This window comes from Ostrinia nubilalis, chromosome Z, assembly GCF_963855985.1.
Source record: "Ostrinia nubilalis chromosome Z, ilOstNubi1.1, whole genome shotgun sequence".
Lineage (NCBI taxonomy): Eukaryota > Metazoa > Arthropoda > Insecta > Lepidoptera > Crambidae > Ostrinia > Ostrinia nubilalis.
The window spans coordinates 952361-969821 of record NC_087119.1 but is presented as its reverse complement, the minus strand read 5'-3'; the positions used below and the strand labels follow the sequence as shown (position 1 = coordinate 969821).

Genomic DNA, 17461 nt, shown 5'->3' with positions numbered 1-17461 from the left:
ACGACTATAAAAATATTTTAGCAATTTAATTCACAAAACCAATTGCGCACATTTAAAATAAAGTTTGTTTACACTTTGACAGCAATAGACTGACATGCAAGGTGACATGTCAATGAAGTTTTCAGTTACTGTTGCCATTAAAAGAAATTAGTACCATTAGTTTTCCGCAACATGGCGAGGGTTTTTATGTTCCTGGTCAGGCTATAATGTATGTCCTTACCGTCGGGTTCCCCGCTGGAGGCGCTGGAGAAGGAATGAGTGCGCGGGCGCAGCGCCAGCTCGTGCGCGCTCGCGTCGCCCTCCCCGCGCCCCGCCGCGCCCTCCTCCCACCCGCCCTCCTCGTCCGACGAGTCCTCGTGCGTGCTCTGCGCAAAACAACACCACCGTTATAATAATAGGCTAGATGAAAAAATTTCAATTATTTGCCCGTCAGACAGATAATTAGAAAATATTAGTCTCATATTTTTTATTTTCTTTCATAATTAAATAATAACAGTGCTACATCGAGTTGAAATGGCGCGATACGTCACGCTGGAGTAGATTTTTACTCAAAAGTAACGTCACGCGACATTTAAACTCAATATAAAACTGTAATTATTAGTGATGGGCCGACTATGGTCTTTGCCGACTAACCGACTAGCCGACTAATCGGTTTTCAAATTGCCGATTAGTCGGCCGACTAATCGGCAATGCCGATCATTCTAATACCTACTTGTTCGAAGAATAATATCTAGATTTCTCAAAGAAATATGAATATCTAGATTTCTAAAGAGATAAATAGTATAACTTCTTGAGAAATAAGATTTCTTTAATATGAGAAAAGTAAAAAGCAACATTACAATCACCTAACAGTACCGAAGGTAGATGTCATACTTTTCGACGGCGGAGGGGGTCAGAGGATGTGACAATATGATCGCCTCCTGCTGGGCAAGGATGCGCACCATGAAATAATTCTTACTTATCGACGTCAAAGTATGGGCAAAATTGCGCTTATCGCGGCACGCATCCTAGGCCCACTGATTCTTCTCCACCATCCACGGTGATGGTCAGCGAGCTGGGGGCGTGGGGTACCCCCGCCTGCATAGCACGGACTACCACCAGCGTCGGATAGGCAGGGCCCACCATACAGGTGGGCAATTGCCGGGACGGACTGTGATAGTTGATGGCTTTGTCCGGATTCTCATAGTTCTTCACACTATTTTATTTTTTATTTTATTTTATTAAGGATAACAAACGATTGTACAAACTAAGGCGATCTCAGGGGTTATTTATGTGGGTATTCCTCATCCTTCCGATGAGAGGAGCCCCACATAATCTACCACTTCCCCGCAGGATAGGTATGCAATTCCATGCATTTTTTCTCCGAAATAAAGTCTCATAATTTTTATATGGACAAATTACATAAACTTTTAAAAAGTTTGATGATTTCCTGGTAATTTTGACTAATCTTAACTTTGTATGAATTTAGACTGATTGCCAAAATTTTAAATAAGATGAAACCACCATTTACTGATTTTTTGCAGTGAAAAGTGGTTAAGATAAACGCCCTTGTTCTACCTCATAATCATCTTGGTGATTTCTTCATTCACATATTTAATTTTGTAATGCGCCGATTATAATCGGCATATTTTGCCGAATAGTCGTCACTAGTCGGCCGACTACAAATGATGCCGAATAGTCGGCTTTCCCGACTAGTCGGCGACTAGTCGGCCCATCTCTAGTAATTATTCGATTATGGAAAAAAATAAAAAATATGAGTCTAATATTTTCTAATTTATCTGTCTGACGGACTAAATAGAATTTCGATTTCATTACCCAGTCATCATCCCTATTTCGTCCAATGACCCCAAGCTACCTATCCTTATCGCTCGCGCGTAATCATATTGCTACATGCTGATGCGACTGTGCGACGGGCGGCAGCTGTGAGTGTGCGAGCTCGACAGCAATATAATTACGCGCGAGCGATAAAGATGGGTACTGGGTAGCTTGGGGTCATTGGACGAAATTCTAAGTGCATGGTGACCGGACTATAATCCCACTTCTGTTTCCCACCACTTCAACCTATGTAAAGCTGGGAATTACGGCCAGACGGTTGGATTATGGTAGTCACGAAAAATTTCGTGGCCCGTCATCTGGCGTGATGATTTTTGGATGGACGTGAACTGACGCGAAAAGCTGACCAATTTAAGAGTCTTTAACCTACTGAAGGGCCTGGGCATTTAATGACCTAAAGACCATTTTACATACGTATTGTACTATCAGAATTCACAGGTTACCGTTTAAATGTTGTAAGTTCTTTCACGATGAGCAAATAAAAAGCATTTTTAACGAAAATAAACGTATTACAAAAAGTTAAAAAACTCGCGTTGACCACTAGTTTAAATTGACATTTTATATAATAAATTACATATTAGGCACTGGAACACTCTTAAAAATGATATATCTAAATATCTCCCGATCGTATTCATCACACTAAAATTTGCTGTCAGCGGGATTCGAACCCACAACCGTGAACGTTACTAGACTGTTGTTATTTACAGCATAGGTTGGTTATATGTTAAAAGCGCCATCTACTAAGGTATTACTACATTATGTAACTCCAAAATACATATTGCTATTTACCAGCAAGGCTTCGGGTTCACACCAATCGCTAGTTACACAAACCCTTTTGGTTTACTATTTGTTGTGATTCCAGGTTTTTACATAAAACACAATATTTGTATTGTTAAAGAGTATTTATATGCGATCTATGTGAGAACTTAAAAATAGATTTACATAAGAAATGGGTGCGTTATCGTAAACCTTATATACTTCTCGCGACATCTCGTGGGTAGGGGAGGAAACCATTATATAGCGTGTTAAGCGTGCACAAAGAATGGCTAACAATGTTAAATTATTAATTGGATCAATTTATTTTTTTATAAATTCTTCCCCTCTCCTAAAATGTTGTATCTAAAAATAATACCATACCACCTCCGTAACATTATGGGTGCAATAAATATAATTGACCGCCATGACATTGACAGATATGTCAAAATCCACCAATCACGCAGCATTTGAACCTCGCGTCTACGTATTGCTATCTGGCGGATTTTTCAATCGCGAAAACCCTCATTGAAGGAACTTTGAGTGTCATATCTGATAAATAAACTCAGATGAAATTGGTATAAATTTCTTGTATTTCAAAACGTATTCTTGAGATCATATTTACTAGGGTATGTCACGTATACCGTAGATCACACGTTGGCCATTCTTTCAGCTCGTACGGTCACGTCATAGCTTCCGCCCCCGCCCGATAGATGGCGTCAACTGTATTGTACATAATATTTTATTTCAACATTGGGTTAGTAACCAGTAAATAGGTTGCAATAACTGCAGTGCTGCTTCACATGCGCAGTGTATATAGGGCAATCTATGACGCACATCACCGTAATGACGTCAATTCAGTGCGATCACCTTTAGTGAAATGGGTCACTTATACATAACAGGTAGACCTAATTACATCTTTTTAATCTCCATTGGAATGGTTGAGTATTGTAAACAGAAAATTTCTCGAATTTTCTTGAAGTACTCATGGACCTTTATGGCACTTTCGTGTCGCATTCTAAATATTGCAGGGTTTATACAATTTTAAGGGGCGAGTTTACTGAAGAATTGCACTTGGTAAATTTCGTGGTCAGCATTAGTTTGTGATAGATATAATGAATATTGTGAATGCTATACATTATACCTTTTTTGTGATCTGAATTAATAAATAGCGATTAGTGAATTGGCAAACACTAATACGATATAGGTACTGTATGTACACGATACGGCAAAATCGTTTGGACATTTCCGGTCATCTCCGGTCATGAGGCCTCATGTAACTTTTCAATGTCTGACATCGGCCTCTGACAGTTAAAAAAGAGTGTAAGAATACTTATGAGCCATCATAATTATAAGAGCCTTTATAATATTTAGCTGCGTGTTGCTTGTATTGACATGGGGACTTACAGAAATAGCAGCTCCATCGATCTAAGGAAAATAGTGATAAGGATCATAAGCGATCAAATTAGTCGTACTCTGGTACAGTTGGAGCTAAAAAACGCGTGAATAGCGTTTTTGTGAAAATTACTCAGGGTATCGTATCTTACAATTTCAAACAAAGGATGGCTCCGCGGCGGGCAAAATCGATATCTGCGCTGCAGCGTTGCACATGCGTAGTTGCAACGGGTCAGATTTTCCGCAGCGCTCGGGCCCCCCTCACGCACACAGATTCAGTGCGCCCTCCGCGGGGGCCACCGTGGCCCCCGAAGCGAGGGGTGGGGGCCCCCTCGCGATGACGCACTTGCACGCCATTGGTCGCCGCCACGCACACTTACAAGCCTCGCGCATACATTCAAAGCCACGCTTCCCCCTTTGGACGTGTGCGTGAGCTATAAGGACAAGGAGGATAACATATACAGGGTGTTAGGTAAATGGGTATATGAGCCGACACTAGCCCGAGGGAAGTCGAACCTTGACTTCGAACTCCTCATATGTTCTTCTGATTAATTTCGTTGCGGATCCAATGACGGTTTAACATTCCCCCGGGATAAACTTGACCATCACTGGTTGGGTTTTTATTGGCGGTCAAGCTGTAGATCCTGGCTACACAGGAGTTGCAGCGGTGGGAAAGAGATGTGGGAATAGTCTCGATACTGAAACTGTCAATGTGCCAGTTATACCAGGAGTTATTCTCGGATAAAAGTTTGGTCGAATCGGGTCTTGTCTGTACGGCTAGCACGAAAAACTTTCGAGTTCAAATCGTTTGCGTACTCGAATCGCCATCAAAAGATTTAGTAAGAAAACTACAACAGCGCCCTTGTGAACGTGTCGTAAAGTGAACTTAGTATGAGATGTGGTTGCAAGAAACTTATTTTGAGAATCAAAATTGTCACGTTATCGGCCGTTTGGTGTAGTGGTTCAGAACGGACTACTATGCCGAGAGGTCTCGGGTTCGATTCCCGGCCGGGCAGAAATTGAAATGATGAATTTTAATTTCTGTGACGGGTCTGGGTGTGACTATGTATAATATTTATGTATTTAAAAAAAAAAAAAAGTATATAAGTAGTATATCCGTTAAGCTAGCACCCATAACACAAGCATTAAGTTGCTTACTTTGGGGCTAGCTGGCGCTGTGTGAAATTGTCCAAAGATTTATTATTATTATGTTTGTACGCTTTGGAGCTCACGGGTCAAAAGTGGCCCGGTCCTTTATAAGGCTTGCGTGGGGATACAGATCCAACACGTAGAGGCCGTTTTAAGCGCAAAATAATCGACAAAAGTGAAAGTGGTGCACATGCTGGATCTAGTCTCTGACTATATCATGGGATGTAGCCAGAGACCATCCCCAGCCTGTGTATATTATTATTATTATTATCGTTTAATTTGAAGACTGAGTATCGAATTTTATCGAATACGCAAACGATTCGGAGACGAAAGTTGTTCATGCTAGAGGTAGTGAATGTACCTTGGTGGTGTGGGCGTGGTCGGGCGGACGCGGCCGCTGCGGCGGGCTGCGCTCCGGCGCGGCGCCCTCGTCGCGCTCCTCGCTGAGCAGCCGCCGGCGCACGCCCCAGTTGAAGTTGTCCGAACTCTCGCCCTGCAACGCACATCAAAACAATGCTTCAGTCTTTCGAAAAAAAATATCCTCAAACAAAGCAAACGAATGAGGGTTTTCGCGAATGAAAAATCCGCCAGATGGCAATACGTAGACGCGAGATCCAAATGCTGCATGATTGGTTATTTTTGACATGACATTGACAGATATGTCAAAATCCACCAATCACGCAGCAGTCAGACCCCACATCCACGTCATGCCATCTAGCGGATCTTTCATTCGCGAAAACCCTCATTGAGAGCCTCTACCTTTTATCAAGTCAATTAATAAGAGCTACTAACTACAGATCATTTTAATAACTATAAATGCAAAGCTACTTATAATGGCCACTAATTGATGTTGGCTACCGCCGAAATAGAGGGTAGCAAGATAAAAGCCCGTGACGACCCTCCGGTACCATGCGCTAATTGGAGGAGGGGACTTAATTGGAGGTACTGATATGCTTGCAAACAAATAACATCTGTCTATAATATTTGGGACTCAATATATGCGTTAAGTAGACATAATAATCACTCTACAATTTAGATTTTACAGTTATTTACATTTACAAGCCTCAAAAGACCAAAATAGCTGTTGTATAATATGTTAAATACGAGTAACAATTAACTAAGCATAATTACTGCTATTTTATGTACAAAACTACTGAAGTAAAACTAATCTTTCAAACGATCTACGGTTGCAAACGCACCTCTCCTCATTTGGCATACTGTAGCTTTGCTTGAAAACACATTGAATAAAACAATTCTAAAGGCAGGACTACAAAGATCCGAGTTATTTGTAAAGATTTTCCCGGAATTCGAATTCGTGTAGTCCGTGCCTAAAACGCAGCCTCTTACCTCAATGCTCTCGCTCTCGTACTCCAAGAAGTCGAAGTCCTTGAAGACCCCGAAGTGGTCCGTAGGCGGGGCGGCCGCGGAAGGCTCATTCCCCGGAGTGCCCGACACCTCCTCCAGGGAGGAAGCCATCGACGACTCTCGCTCGAGCAACTCCGAGCTTTGGCTGAAGATCACCTGGGGAACCACAGCGACACGCGATTAGAAGCCAGACGGACAGTGATGGGAACTCATGCAACGACGGGGAGCGAGACAGTCACGTCAGCATAGTCACATCTTACGAGAAGCAGAAGAACTGTAGAAGAGAAATATTCGTCACATCAGCTAATGGACATACAAACAGGCAGCACGTTGACTATTGTAGGGTTGTATCGTACAGAGACAAGATACAGGAATTTAATAACATTTGTACTTTTGTTAATTTGGAGCTTTGTCACCAAAAGATTTTGTAGCTACTACAACAAGAGCTTTTGTTTTGTGAAATGACAAAATGTCGTCAGCGTAATGTCATAGCTACTATCCAAACCTAGGTAGGTAGCTACAGCTAAAAAAATTAAATTGGAATGTCGTAAACTCCTAAACTAATCAAAACAGTAAATTAATTATTCTGACGCTTTAGAATAACTTTACCGCAAATTGCAGCAACGGATAAAAATGTATCTAGGTATTATTCTGTGTCTAGACGTAAATATCAGGCACGTTTTTTACTAAGAATAGGTAAATTATGTTAATATTGAGATCAGATTGATAAGTTGCACTGGACAGTATTGCGCGTTTGAATACATTTCATCTGTTTTTGTCGAGTGAAAGATGAGAATACATGGCACGATCACGATCCGATCAAAACACAAAATTAGACTAAAACTTATTAATTTATTGATGTTACTTAAAAATACAGTAACGTTGTGCGTGCGTGTCACATAAATAAAAAAATGTAAATAAATACCTACACAGACAGTCCTGAGGTAAACAAACCGCTATCCAAGTTACGAAGTGTCATGAATAGTTCTAGCTCTGATCGTGAACCAGGTAGACAGTTGAGTCACTAATGAGGACAGTGTAGCAACATAATAATGTATTGAATGTGTGGAAATAAACTGTAAGAAGCATAATAAGCGATAGGATGACGTCGATGCGTGTGTCGTGTCGTCGCCGGGCCGTCGCGAGGTCGCCGCGGCGCCGTGCCGAGATCGTGATGTGCTCGTGGAGCTAACGTGACATCTAAACGTCGGTCCCCATCGAACGAGCAACCTAATCGTGTTGTGTTGCCAGGTACACATCCAAAGAGAGTCGATTTTCGCGATTTGTTAAGAAATTGTATTAGCTATTACAATTTTAAATTAGTTTGGTGTGTTCAATCGTTTTGAAAATGATTGTAAGATTGAATTTACTAATGGATAAATAAATAAACTAAAATCCCAAAAATATATTCATCTATCATAGTCAAATAATTCCCCGCAAAAAGTTTAAAAGTCCCCTGAAGCGACCTGGCAACACGAGCGTAGCCTGTACAGAGGGTGTATGCGTGGAAGCGATTGCGACAAAACGAGTAGGCGAGTTACCTTCGAACATAAAGTGGTTATTAAATCATCCTAGTCGCAGCGATGCATAGAAATTTCATGTCATTATTGTATGCTCACTGTTCGTGTACTGAGAGTTCGTATGTACGGAAGCCCTCACCACACAAGTACTCTGCCAAAAGATGTTAGTTTGTAAACGAATTTAATCTTTATTAGTGTGGGGGTGGAAGCGGCATTTGTACTTACAGATGGGCTCTTGGGCAGACCAACTCTTTGGCCGCATGTAGTTAGTAGGTTGACGAGGCACTCCCGGACGCGACTCTGTGAAAAAACAAAACGTATGAGCAACATATATCTCATCAAACACTTAACAACTGTAAATAATACGCAATTCTTGACATAATGCAGGAATATGTTGACCAGACCAGGAATCGAACCTGGACAATACTGGACATAGGTAAAAGGTTGGCCATCGGGCTTTTAGATACGTACTGCAACACGTATTATACGTAATCAGCATGGTCTATTAGACTCTATACATGCGAATGCTCATTTTCTTCTCACTCTACTAAACTTGTGTGACCCATTTTAAAGTCTATTAATGCCAATTTCTTGTTTAATCGCGAAGGGTCTGAACAATGTGAAGTTTACAGTATGATATCAATTAAAAGAATCCAGTCGCACTGATTCCGATCGTTTTGTGTAAATCCCCCTTGACGTCGCAGCCTGGATGGAGGGGATCGGGCTCCGGGACTGCTCCGTGCTGCGCTCGCGAGTCCCTCGCATATCACGCGCGGACACGTCGTCGGCTACACGTCTCCGGGCCAATTAACATAGAACATTTTTTTATTCCCGTCGCCGACTGCTTCATACAAATGTAAGCAATTTATTTTTGTTCTAGTAAAGTTCTGTTTTTAAACAACTGTCCGGTTTGTCTGGAAGAGGTCGCGAATTGCGATCAGATTGCCTGAATTTGTGCTGTCTCCATTAAAATGTATATTTCAGATATAGGTAATTAAAGGGATCTTAATTTATTGATATTTTTTTATTTTTTAATAGGGTGTCTTCTTCATAGGTGTTTTCATCAGTGCATCAATAGGGTGTTTTTCTTCTAATTTCTAATGCGAAACGTTTGTCGTTACAGTGTGCATTCGACGGTGTGGTGGAAAATCCAGGGAACATCATAACTGTGAGTATTAATAGTTCTATTCATCTAATTTTAAGGTCTGACACCGTAACATTTTGTAGATAATATCCAACCATGGCGAACACTTATACCTAATCTGTCATAAACATAATCATTTGCTGGCGATCTCTGTTCATATTCTAAATTAATTTCTCATTGGCAATATTTGGCTCTGCATTTCGGCGAATTCCCCCAGTGTGCGTCCCGGCAGGGGGACACAGTGTACTAATATGCAGCGTAGGCTTTATCACTGTACGGCGGCGGCGTATCAATTATTGACTTATTACTATGCGACGTACAATTCCATGGCGATGTTTCGATGGATTTGATTACAATAGACTGTTTATGCAGTTTACATTGGGTATAGTGTAGGTAGGTGTAAATCATTAAAGGCTGTTTAATTAATTGTGGGTTGACGGAAATCCCTACTTCCTTACTAATATTATAAATGTGAAAGTGACTTTAGTCTGACACGCTTTCACGCCACACGAACCGTTTTTTATGAAATTTTGTTTTGAGTCCCGAAAAAGGACATAAGATAGTTTTTATCCCGGTTTTTGAAACGGACGCGCGCGATACAGTTTTTCTGTAACAGACAAAATTTTACAAAAGCTAAGAATGTTATAAAACACAAACATAGATTTCAATAAAAATACACTTTATTGAAGTGATGATAACTGAATTTTATCTTATATTTACATGGCGGTAATATTAAATTGTGTAAGGTGTCAGGGATGTATAAACTGAGTTTTCTTTTTACTTTTTTATACCTACCTCACAAATGCATAATAAAGGAATCTTCGTTAAAAGTAAGAGTACCTAGTTAATGTAATAATATAATTGCTCTGTATTGGTTAACACTTAATAATGATCCAGTCTCGGTGTTTATGAAAATACAAACTCTTTTAAATATTTTTCAATACTTCATGGTTCTGATATTGGTCTACTAATACACACTTGTGTGTTACGTAGTTACGTTTAAATTAAGCTAGTTAGGTATTCAGATGTTATTCATTTTAGATACAGTTTGATCTTTATTTATTTATTCAGGATTAAATGATTGTACCTACAATTCGGATTGAAAGATGTTTTACATTGGTACCTACTTATTGTACTTTATGCGTATAACTTTGTATAGCATTTTGTCTGCGATTGTTTACGAATATTTTACATGAATTGTCCAATACTTTTTTTTTGTCTGGCATTTTCAAACAGTCACGTTTTTATCACTGCAATGAGGGTTTTCGCGAATGAAAGATCCACTAGATGGCGGGTCGTGGATGTGGGGTCTGACTGCTGCGTGATTGGTGGATTTTGACATATCTGTCAATGTCATGTCAAAAATAACCAATCATGCAGCATTTGGACCTCGCGTCTACGTATTGACACCTGGCGGATTTTTCATTCGCGAAAACCCTCATTGTCATGCAACGCGAACGTTTAAAGCGTTTTTACTAAAGCTTAATGGCAAAGTAATACAACTATGTATGTAGTTCCAGCATAGTCATGGGACCTTGTGACGCTACGATAGGCTTCATTATCATTTCAGCCATAGGACGTCCACTGCTGAACCTATGTCATTGGAGGAGGTATATGCCTCCCCCAACCTAACTTCCACATCGCACGGTTGGTAGCGGCCTGCATCCAGCGCCTTCCTGCTACCTTTATCAGGTCGTCGGTCCACTTTGTGTGTACGATAGGTTTGTGTACTTGTAACTATCTTAAGATAAATGACTCTACCCAAATAAATAAAATAATCTTCACATTGTAACAACTTCCAAATTAAATCCGCTTTCTATGGCTGCTTTGCGGCCTTAGTGGCTCTGTTTTTTAATTGTATCCAAGTATTTAGACCCACTGATATCATTATCATCAGAGAATAGTCGCCATAGAAGATTGAAGATGAGAAGAAGCGAAAGCAGCAAATATAGATAACACAATGATTTGTGCATTGAAAATGGAATTACGAATGTATCTTTCGTTGATTGGACCCGATGTTATCGAGGACCTTCGTTCCATCTGGCCCATCACACCACCAGCCGGTGATTGACGACAGTCCAAGTCACTGTGATGTCTATCGTTACTTAGATATCACGTTGGTCTTGGAAATATCCGTCTTTCACGCGCACCCTTCACAGTCGTCATCATTGGACAGTCATCTTGACGCAAGAGGAGAAGCAAGATACACCGAAAATGTATTCATCTTAGCTTAATGTCGTCATATAGTAGTACTCAGAATTAATACTGTGTTTAATATTTTCTTTCTTGATTGATATTATGTGTGGATTTTTTTTACTATTTTTTAAATAATATTGTATGTGTGACGTACCTACTCTGAATTTAAGATTATGTGTAAGTACACAGACGGGTAGGTACTTATCCTAGTAGACCGATTATCTACACAAATTATGACTTCGTAGTGGCGGCGTAGCTTGGGTTGGCACCCGGGGCGATCAAGTCAAGTCAAGTCACAAGTCCTATGGCACCCCCTGGTACGCCCCAGGATTTTGGAAATTTTGATGAGCCAAGTAGATGGTATTTAGGAGATAGGCGTTAATTTATTCTAACCATTAACCTATTATTTTTTAAGTTTACGATATGATGTAATCTTATTTTTAAGCTTTAAATAATGAAATGTTGAAGAACGGTGCACATGCAAGGTTCTTTTGTTATTTTTATTGTTTGTTTTAATGCATTTATAATTAAGTTGCATTTGTAGTAAAGTGATTCTGTGTCAATAGCTGAATGCTGTATTTACTTTCTAAGCTCTGAAACTATAATATTTTTAGAATTATGCACCAGGTCCTTTAAGTTTTTCTGTATTTAGGGTTCCGTACCTCAAAAGGAAAAAACGGAACCCTAAGGCCTCAGCCTCGAACTTAGCGGGCAGCGGCGCGGGAGCGGCGGCGGGGCGGGAGCGGCAGGATCTTATGCGTAAAATCAAATAGACCGGTTCTCGAAAACAGCGGCGCGGCAGCGGCGCCGGAGTGGGCAACGAGCGGGCAGCGGCGAGGGAGCGGGCAACGAGCGGGCAGCGCACTCCTTCTTTTGCCCACAATAAATCGAGCGTTAGGAATAAATTTGAATCGAAATAAAATTGTCGCCGTTGTTCAGACATTTCGTTTGCGAATAAAAACAAATATCTCGACAACACAACCCCGAACACAACACTTCGCCGCTAAAGCGCCGCGCGAGCTGCCCGCTTGTTTCGAGAACGGGTCTGCGTTGCCCGCCCCGCTCCAGCGCCGCCGCCGCTCCCGCCCCGCTGCCCGCTAAGTTCGAGGCTGAGGCCTTATAGGATCACTTTGTTGTCCGTCTGTCTGTCTGTCAAGACCCTTTATCTCAAGAACGCGTGGACGTATCAAGTTGAAATTCACATGAAATATTCAAGTCTATTGTCCCTTTAAGCTGTGAAAATATCAAACTTCTAAGCCAAGCCAATCAAAAGATACAGCCGATTATGTCGATATTTTCAACAATTTTTTTTCAGTATTACACACTTTTGATTAGTTCATTTGAAGAATTAGTGACTAGATTTTTTGCACTATAATCTAATCATTAATTCTACAGTGTAATTGTCAAAATCACACCAAAGAAGATCGAAGATACAGAATTATGTGTGATAACGTTTTCGGTGGCTACATGAAACGGATACTGTTTATTTATCTTTTGTTCACTGACAAATAAATTGTATCTGTTATGTAGCTATTGAACTGTCACGAACAGAGAAGACACCAGAAGTACAAGAATCGAAATACGAAGGGGTAGAAAGGGGATTGTTGGGAACCGATAGTGGATTGTTTTTTTTTAATAATAATTGTCTGTTATTTTTAAATTATTTTTGTTGCCTTTTAATTTTAATTGTTTTGTTTCCCATTTTGCCCTGTATTTTTTGCATTAAATACGTGATTTTACCCAAGTATCTTTGACGTTTTTGCTAAAAAAAAATCGTTCTCATAGTGATTAAATAAAAAAATCAAAATTGGTTCAGCTGTTTAGGCGTAAAAATGTAACAGACAGACACAGTACTTAAGATATTAATATGAATACATGTAAAGTTCAGAGTTGAGAGGCAGGTTTTGAGTTTAATAATTTTATGTAATTTAATTAATATAACTACAGGGTGGAATTTTGTAATGCCACCTGAAGAGAAAGTACCCCCTTAATACTGTAAATAGAAAATTTTACTCAAAGAAAACATTCCTTCATTTTTGAAAAAAAAAAAAAAGAATTGCATTCAAAGATTTCCGAAATTTTTTCGAAAATTCACCACAATAGCATAACATTTTCTGTGAATAATTAAAATAATTTAAGATTTCATGGTTTTCCTTTCATTTAATTTATTAAGTTTGTTAGAGAGATTTCATCCTTATACTTAACCCTAACGATCGATGCAATAAAAATACAGGGTGTAATTTTTAACAGATTTTAGTTGATTCGATTCCCGGGTGTGGCAAGCTTTGAATGCAGTTCTATTTCTTTTCAAGAATAAAGGAATGTTTTTTTTGAGTAAAATTTTCTATCTACAATATTAAGAGTGCTTTCCCTCCAGGTGGCATTTTAAAATTCCACCCTTTATAAATGTAAGACTCGACTTCAAGATGTAGTCTGAAGAATGAAGAAACTGAAAACTGAAACTGTGTCCGCAGCCGCTGCGGCTGCAACCAAACGCTTGTTGTGGTCATGCCATTATGACCCGTTCAGCACTACTATTAACGCTCGTTTTTCTATGACGCCCGACCGCTGCTCCGTTGAATGGACGTACGAGTGATATTGTCGGTGTTGACGGTAGTCAGCAAAAATGTTCACCGTTTGTTTTTTTTTGTTTCTGTATTAGTTAAGGTATACAAGTGTAAATGTTAATGTATGTTTTAAATTCAATAAATTATTTGTATTTGTTTGTATTTGTAAGTCTTTGGTCACAGCCGGTAGCAATTGCGGTACACGCCACTCGTCAGCCAAGATAGAAGAGGAATTAGCCAAGATTGATCCTACTAGATGCTAGCACAGCATGCGTATTGCAAACAACACGTACGCTACTTAAACTACTACAACACCAATGGTCTGGTATTTATTATCCACTATACAGGGTGTTAGGTAAATGGGTATATGAGCCAACACTAGCCCATGTTAACATGGTCATATAAATGGTATGGTGAAGTCAGAAATTTGATATCATCATTTTATTCTTTTTAATTTTCATTCAAAATAAATTTTATAAAATCCGGTTTGTATGAAAATTAAAATAATTAAAATGAAGATATCAATTTTCTGACTTCACCATACCATTTATATGACCATGTTAACATGGGCTAGTGTCGGCTCATATACCCATTTACCTAACACCCTGTATAATGTATTCTTGTTGAAAGATAGGTACTTTAATCTGTCAATTATGATGGCTTTATTTTCCTACAAATTAAATCGTCATTGATACCGAGCTCCCTATGTACTTTTTTATTTTTTACTACTTAGGTATCTCTAGTGCAAGGTGAGTAATTAACTGATATTGAGTTTATTATGTTATAGGTACTTGGAATATTGTCAGTATCTGTTGGCGCGAACTATATTGTAGCGTAATATTTTTTCTAAGCAGTCCAAGTATGCCAACAGCCGCCATCAGAGAATTCAGACTTCGCCGTCTTCACAGACCTACACTGGTTACTTTGGATATTGTGAAATCTGATTGATGAAATATGTACTTCAGATTTCACTATATCTATTGTGATCGTTAAAATCTGAGCTCACCAGATTGAACGTACAGAACTCGCCTTCGTTTTGCGGCAGGTATTTCGATAGCGTATTAGCAGGATTTAGTTCGTTTCGTTTTCGATTTATTAAGCAACCTACCGCTGAAAGGAACGAAGCAACCTACCTCCTCTAATGAGCTACTGAACTGAAAAGATAACGAAGGTGGAAGAACTGAAAGCAGAATAGGAGACACGGATCATTTGCACTTTCTAGTAGATATTTATTTTTGTTTGTAAATGTGTATTTGTGAGTTTCATTAATTCGGTAGTTTTTTAGCATTATTCGGTTTTATATTGTATGTTTTTATTTTTACTTTTTATACATGCAATAGATTTTTTTTTCATTTATAATTGTTTAAACTTAATTGTCTCATGCGGAAGATGTAGACAAACCTCCTTTTTAGTTGTTTATGGTTTTGTCTAATTATTTTATTTTTTACTTTTGTCTTTTGTTGCATTACGATGGCGTAACAGAATTGTTGTGTTTTAATTTATCTTCCCATTTTACATAAGTTTTGTCCTTTTTTTAACAGAAAATTTAAAGGCTTTGCTATCTTTGATGGTTTCTTTGGAAGTTATCCATATCAGTTTTGTTTTAAAACCAATTCCGATATGGGTTATCTTCCATGAATTCGTTAAAATCACTATAAAGAAAATTAAAGAAGAAATTTTTGAAGACCTGGAGAGAGGACGTGGACGGGAATAGATAGACAGACGCTGCCAAGATTATTTTTCTACTTTCTGTGCACTTTTTTGGGGTCGGTTTAATTTTGGAGAGCCCATTCAGCTAATAGACCATCCTAAATCTCTTTGTTTTCTTAATTTATTTATTATTTCTTTTTAGATTTAGACATTTTCGATAGTTTTTAGGTAGGTGAATTATATTATATGACTTTTATAAAACATAAAAACATAAATTTAATTTACTCTCTTAAGTCACACCAAAGAAGATTGAAGATTATGAACAAGTCCAAGACTTCGAATAGTTCGTTGTGAAAATAATGCATATAGTTTTAAACTACTTAAAACAAACCATTATTTTTACTCCGAAATAATTGAAATCACATCAAAGAAGATCGAAGATACAAAATTCGAAGACGTTAGAAGCGTAAAATGGAACACACAGGCAAAGTGAAATATTTTTATGTTTTATATCTTAGCGAGAACTGATTTTCTTTTCTTTCCTCACATCCTTTTGTTATCTACTCTCCTTTATTTTCGTTTACTTTTTATCCCCTTCTTTTTCCGCCTCCCTGCGTTTACCCTATCGTCTCCCTTTCTTTTGTTTTCTTTTGTGCCCCGTGCGCCCTGTGAGCGCACTGCCAAGGCTAGAGCCACCTTCGCACAACTTCGCCCCGTATGGCAGTCACGGAAACTGACCCGAAGGGTCAAGATCAAAATTTTCGGGTCCAACGTTAAATCCGTGCTGCTCTATGGGTGTGAAACGTGGAAGGTCACCAAGGTCATCTCGCACCAGCTGCAGGTCTTCGTCAACCGCTGCCTTCGCCGAATTCTCGGCATATACTGGCCTGAGAAAATCTCCAACGTCGAGCTATTGGAACGCTGCCACGAAATTCCGATCGACCAGCAGATCAAGCGCCGCAAGTGGAACTGGATTGGCCACACTCTCCGAAGGGATCCCGATCACATCGCAGGCTGTGGATTGGAACCCCCAGGCGGCGCACTGTGGCAGACGAGGCGAAGAAGATCGGCAAGACTTGGAACGAGATCAAACACATAGCTCAAGATCGAACGCGATGGAGGACTGTTGTGGACGCCCTCGGCCCCATCTAGGGGACATAGGACCTTAAGCACAGAATAAGTAATAGTACAGGTACAGAAGGATTACTCCGCAAGACGATTTAAATAAGTGCGAGTCTTGCTACGACGCGATAAAGTGGAATTCAGCTCGCACAGCACTACGTACCTACAATTTTATTCACCTACAAGTTTTGTCTCTTGTTAGGGTTGCTGTCTAGTGAAAAAATAATTAATCTACTTATATAATGAGGTACGTATGTAGGTAAGTACGCATTCATTATGGAAAACCTTGGGAAAGGCCTTTGTCCAGCAGTGGACGTCATTTGGCTGAAACGAACGAACGCATTCTGAGCAGTAGTCATGGTAGGTTAGGTTCCTATACTATCCTAAGAATTATTGATTACCTACATGGCCAACATACCTTTCAGCATCTTTGGGAAGCGAAAAAAGAGATAAATCCGGTAGATTTCTTTTCGAATTTAAACACCCGAACGCCGCACAATATTTCTTTCTCTTTATGTCCATTTTTAAATAATACTTCGATCATAGAATTAGGTACTACAACGCACGCCAGCGTCCTGACGGGCGCGCGCGTGACACTCGACTGATATAATACCCGCCGGCGGGGCGCTTCGCTGTAGGTAATTATCGGATGTACCGCGCGGAGTGAGCCAGGCCTGCCATAAGTGAAGTAAGTCAAGCGGCCTGTGAGCGACTGACCTGTAGAGATGAGACGTATTTACTAGAACAGATCCACACACTAGGTATTT

At 39.7% G+C, this 17461-nt stretch overlaps 1 protein-coding gene across 1 annotated transcript in view; it reads right to left on the bottom strand.

Annotated features, from left to right (window-relative positions):
- The window catches only part of LOC135087000 (protein furry-like), a 70667-nt gene that overhangs the window by 7645 nt on the left and 45561 nt on the right, over window positions 1-17461 (bottom strand). Inside the window, exons 13-16 of the mRNA XM_063981856.1 lie at window positions 8241-8315; window positions 6478-6651; window positions 5492-5623; window positions 221-365 (exon numbers count right to left, since the gene is read on the bottom strand). Coding sequence (XP_063837926.1) covers window positions 221-365; window positions 5492-5623; window positions 6478-6651; window positions 8241-8315 — 526 coding nt within the window. The remainder of the gene's footprint in view (window positions 1-220; window positions 366-5491; window positions 5624-6477; window positions 6652-8240; window positions 8316-17461) is intronic.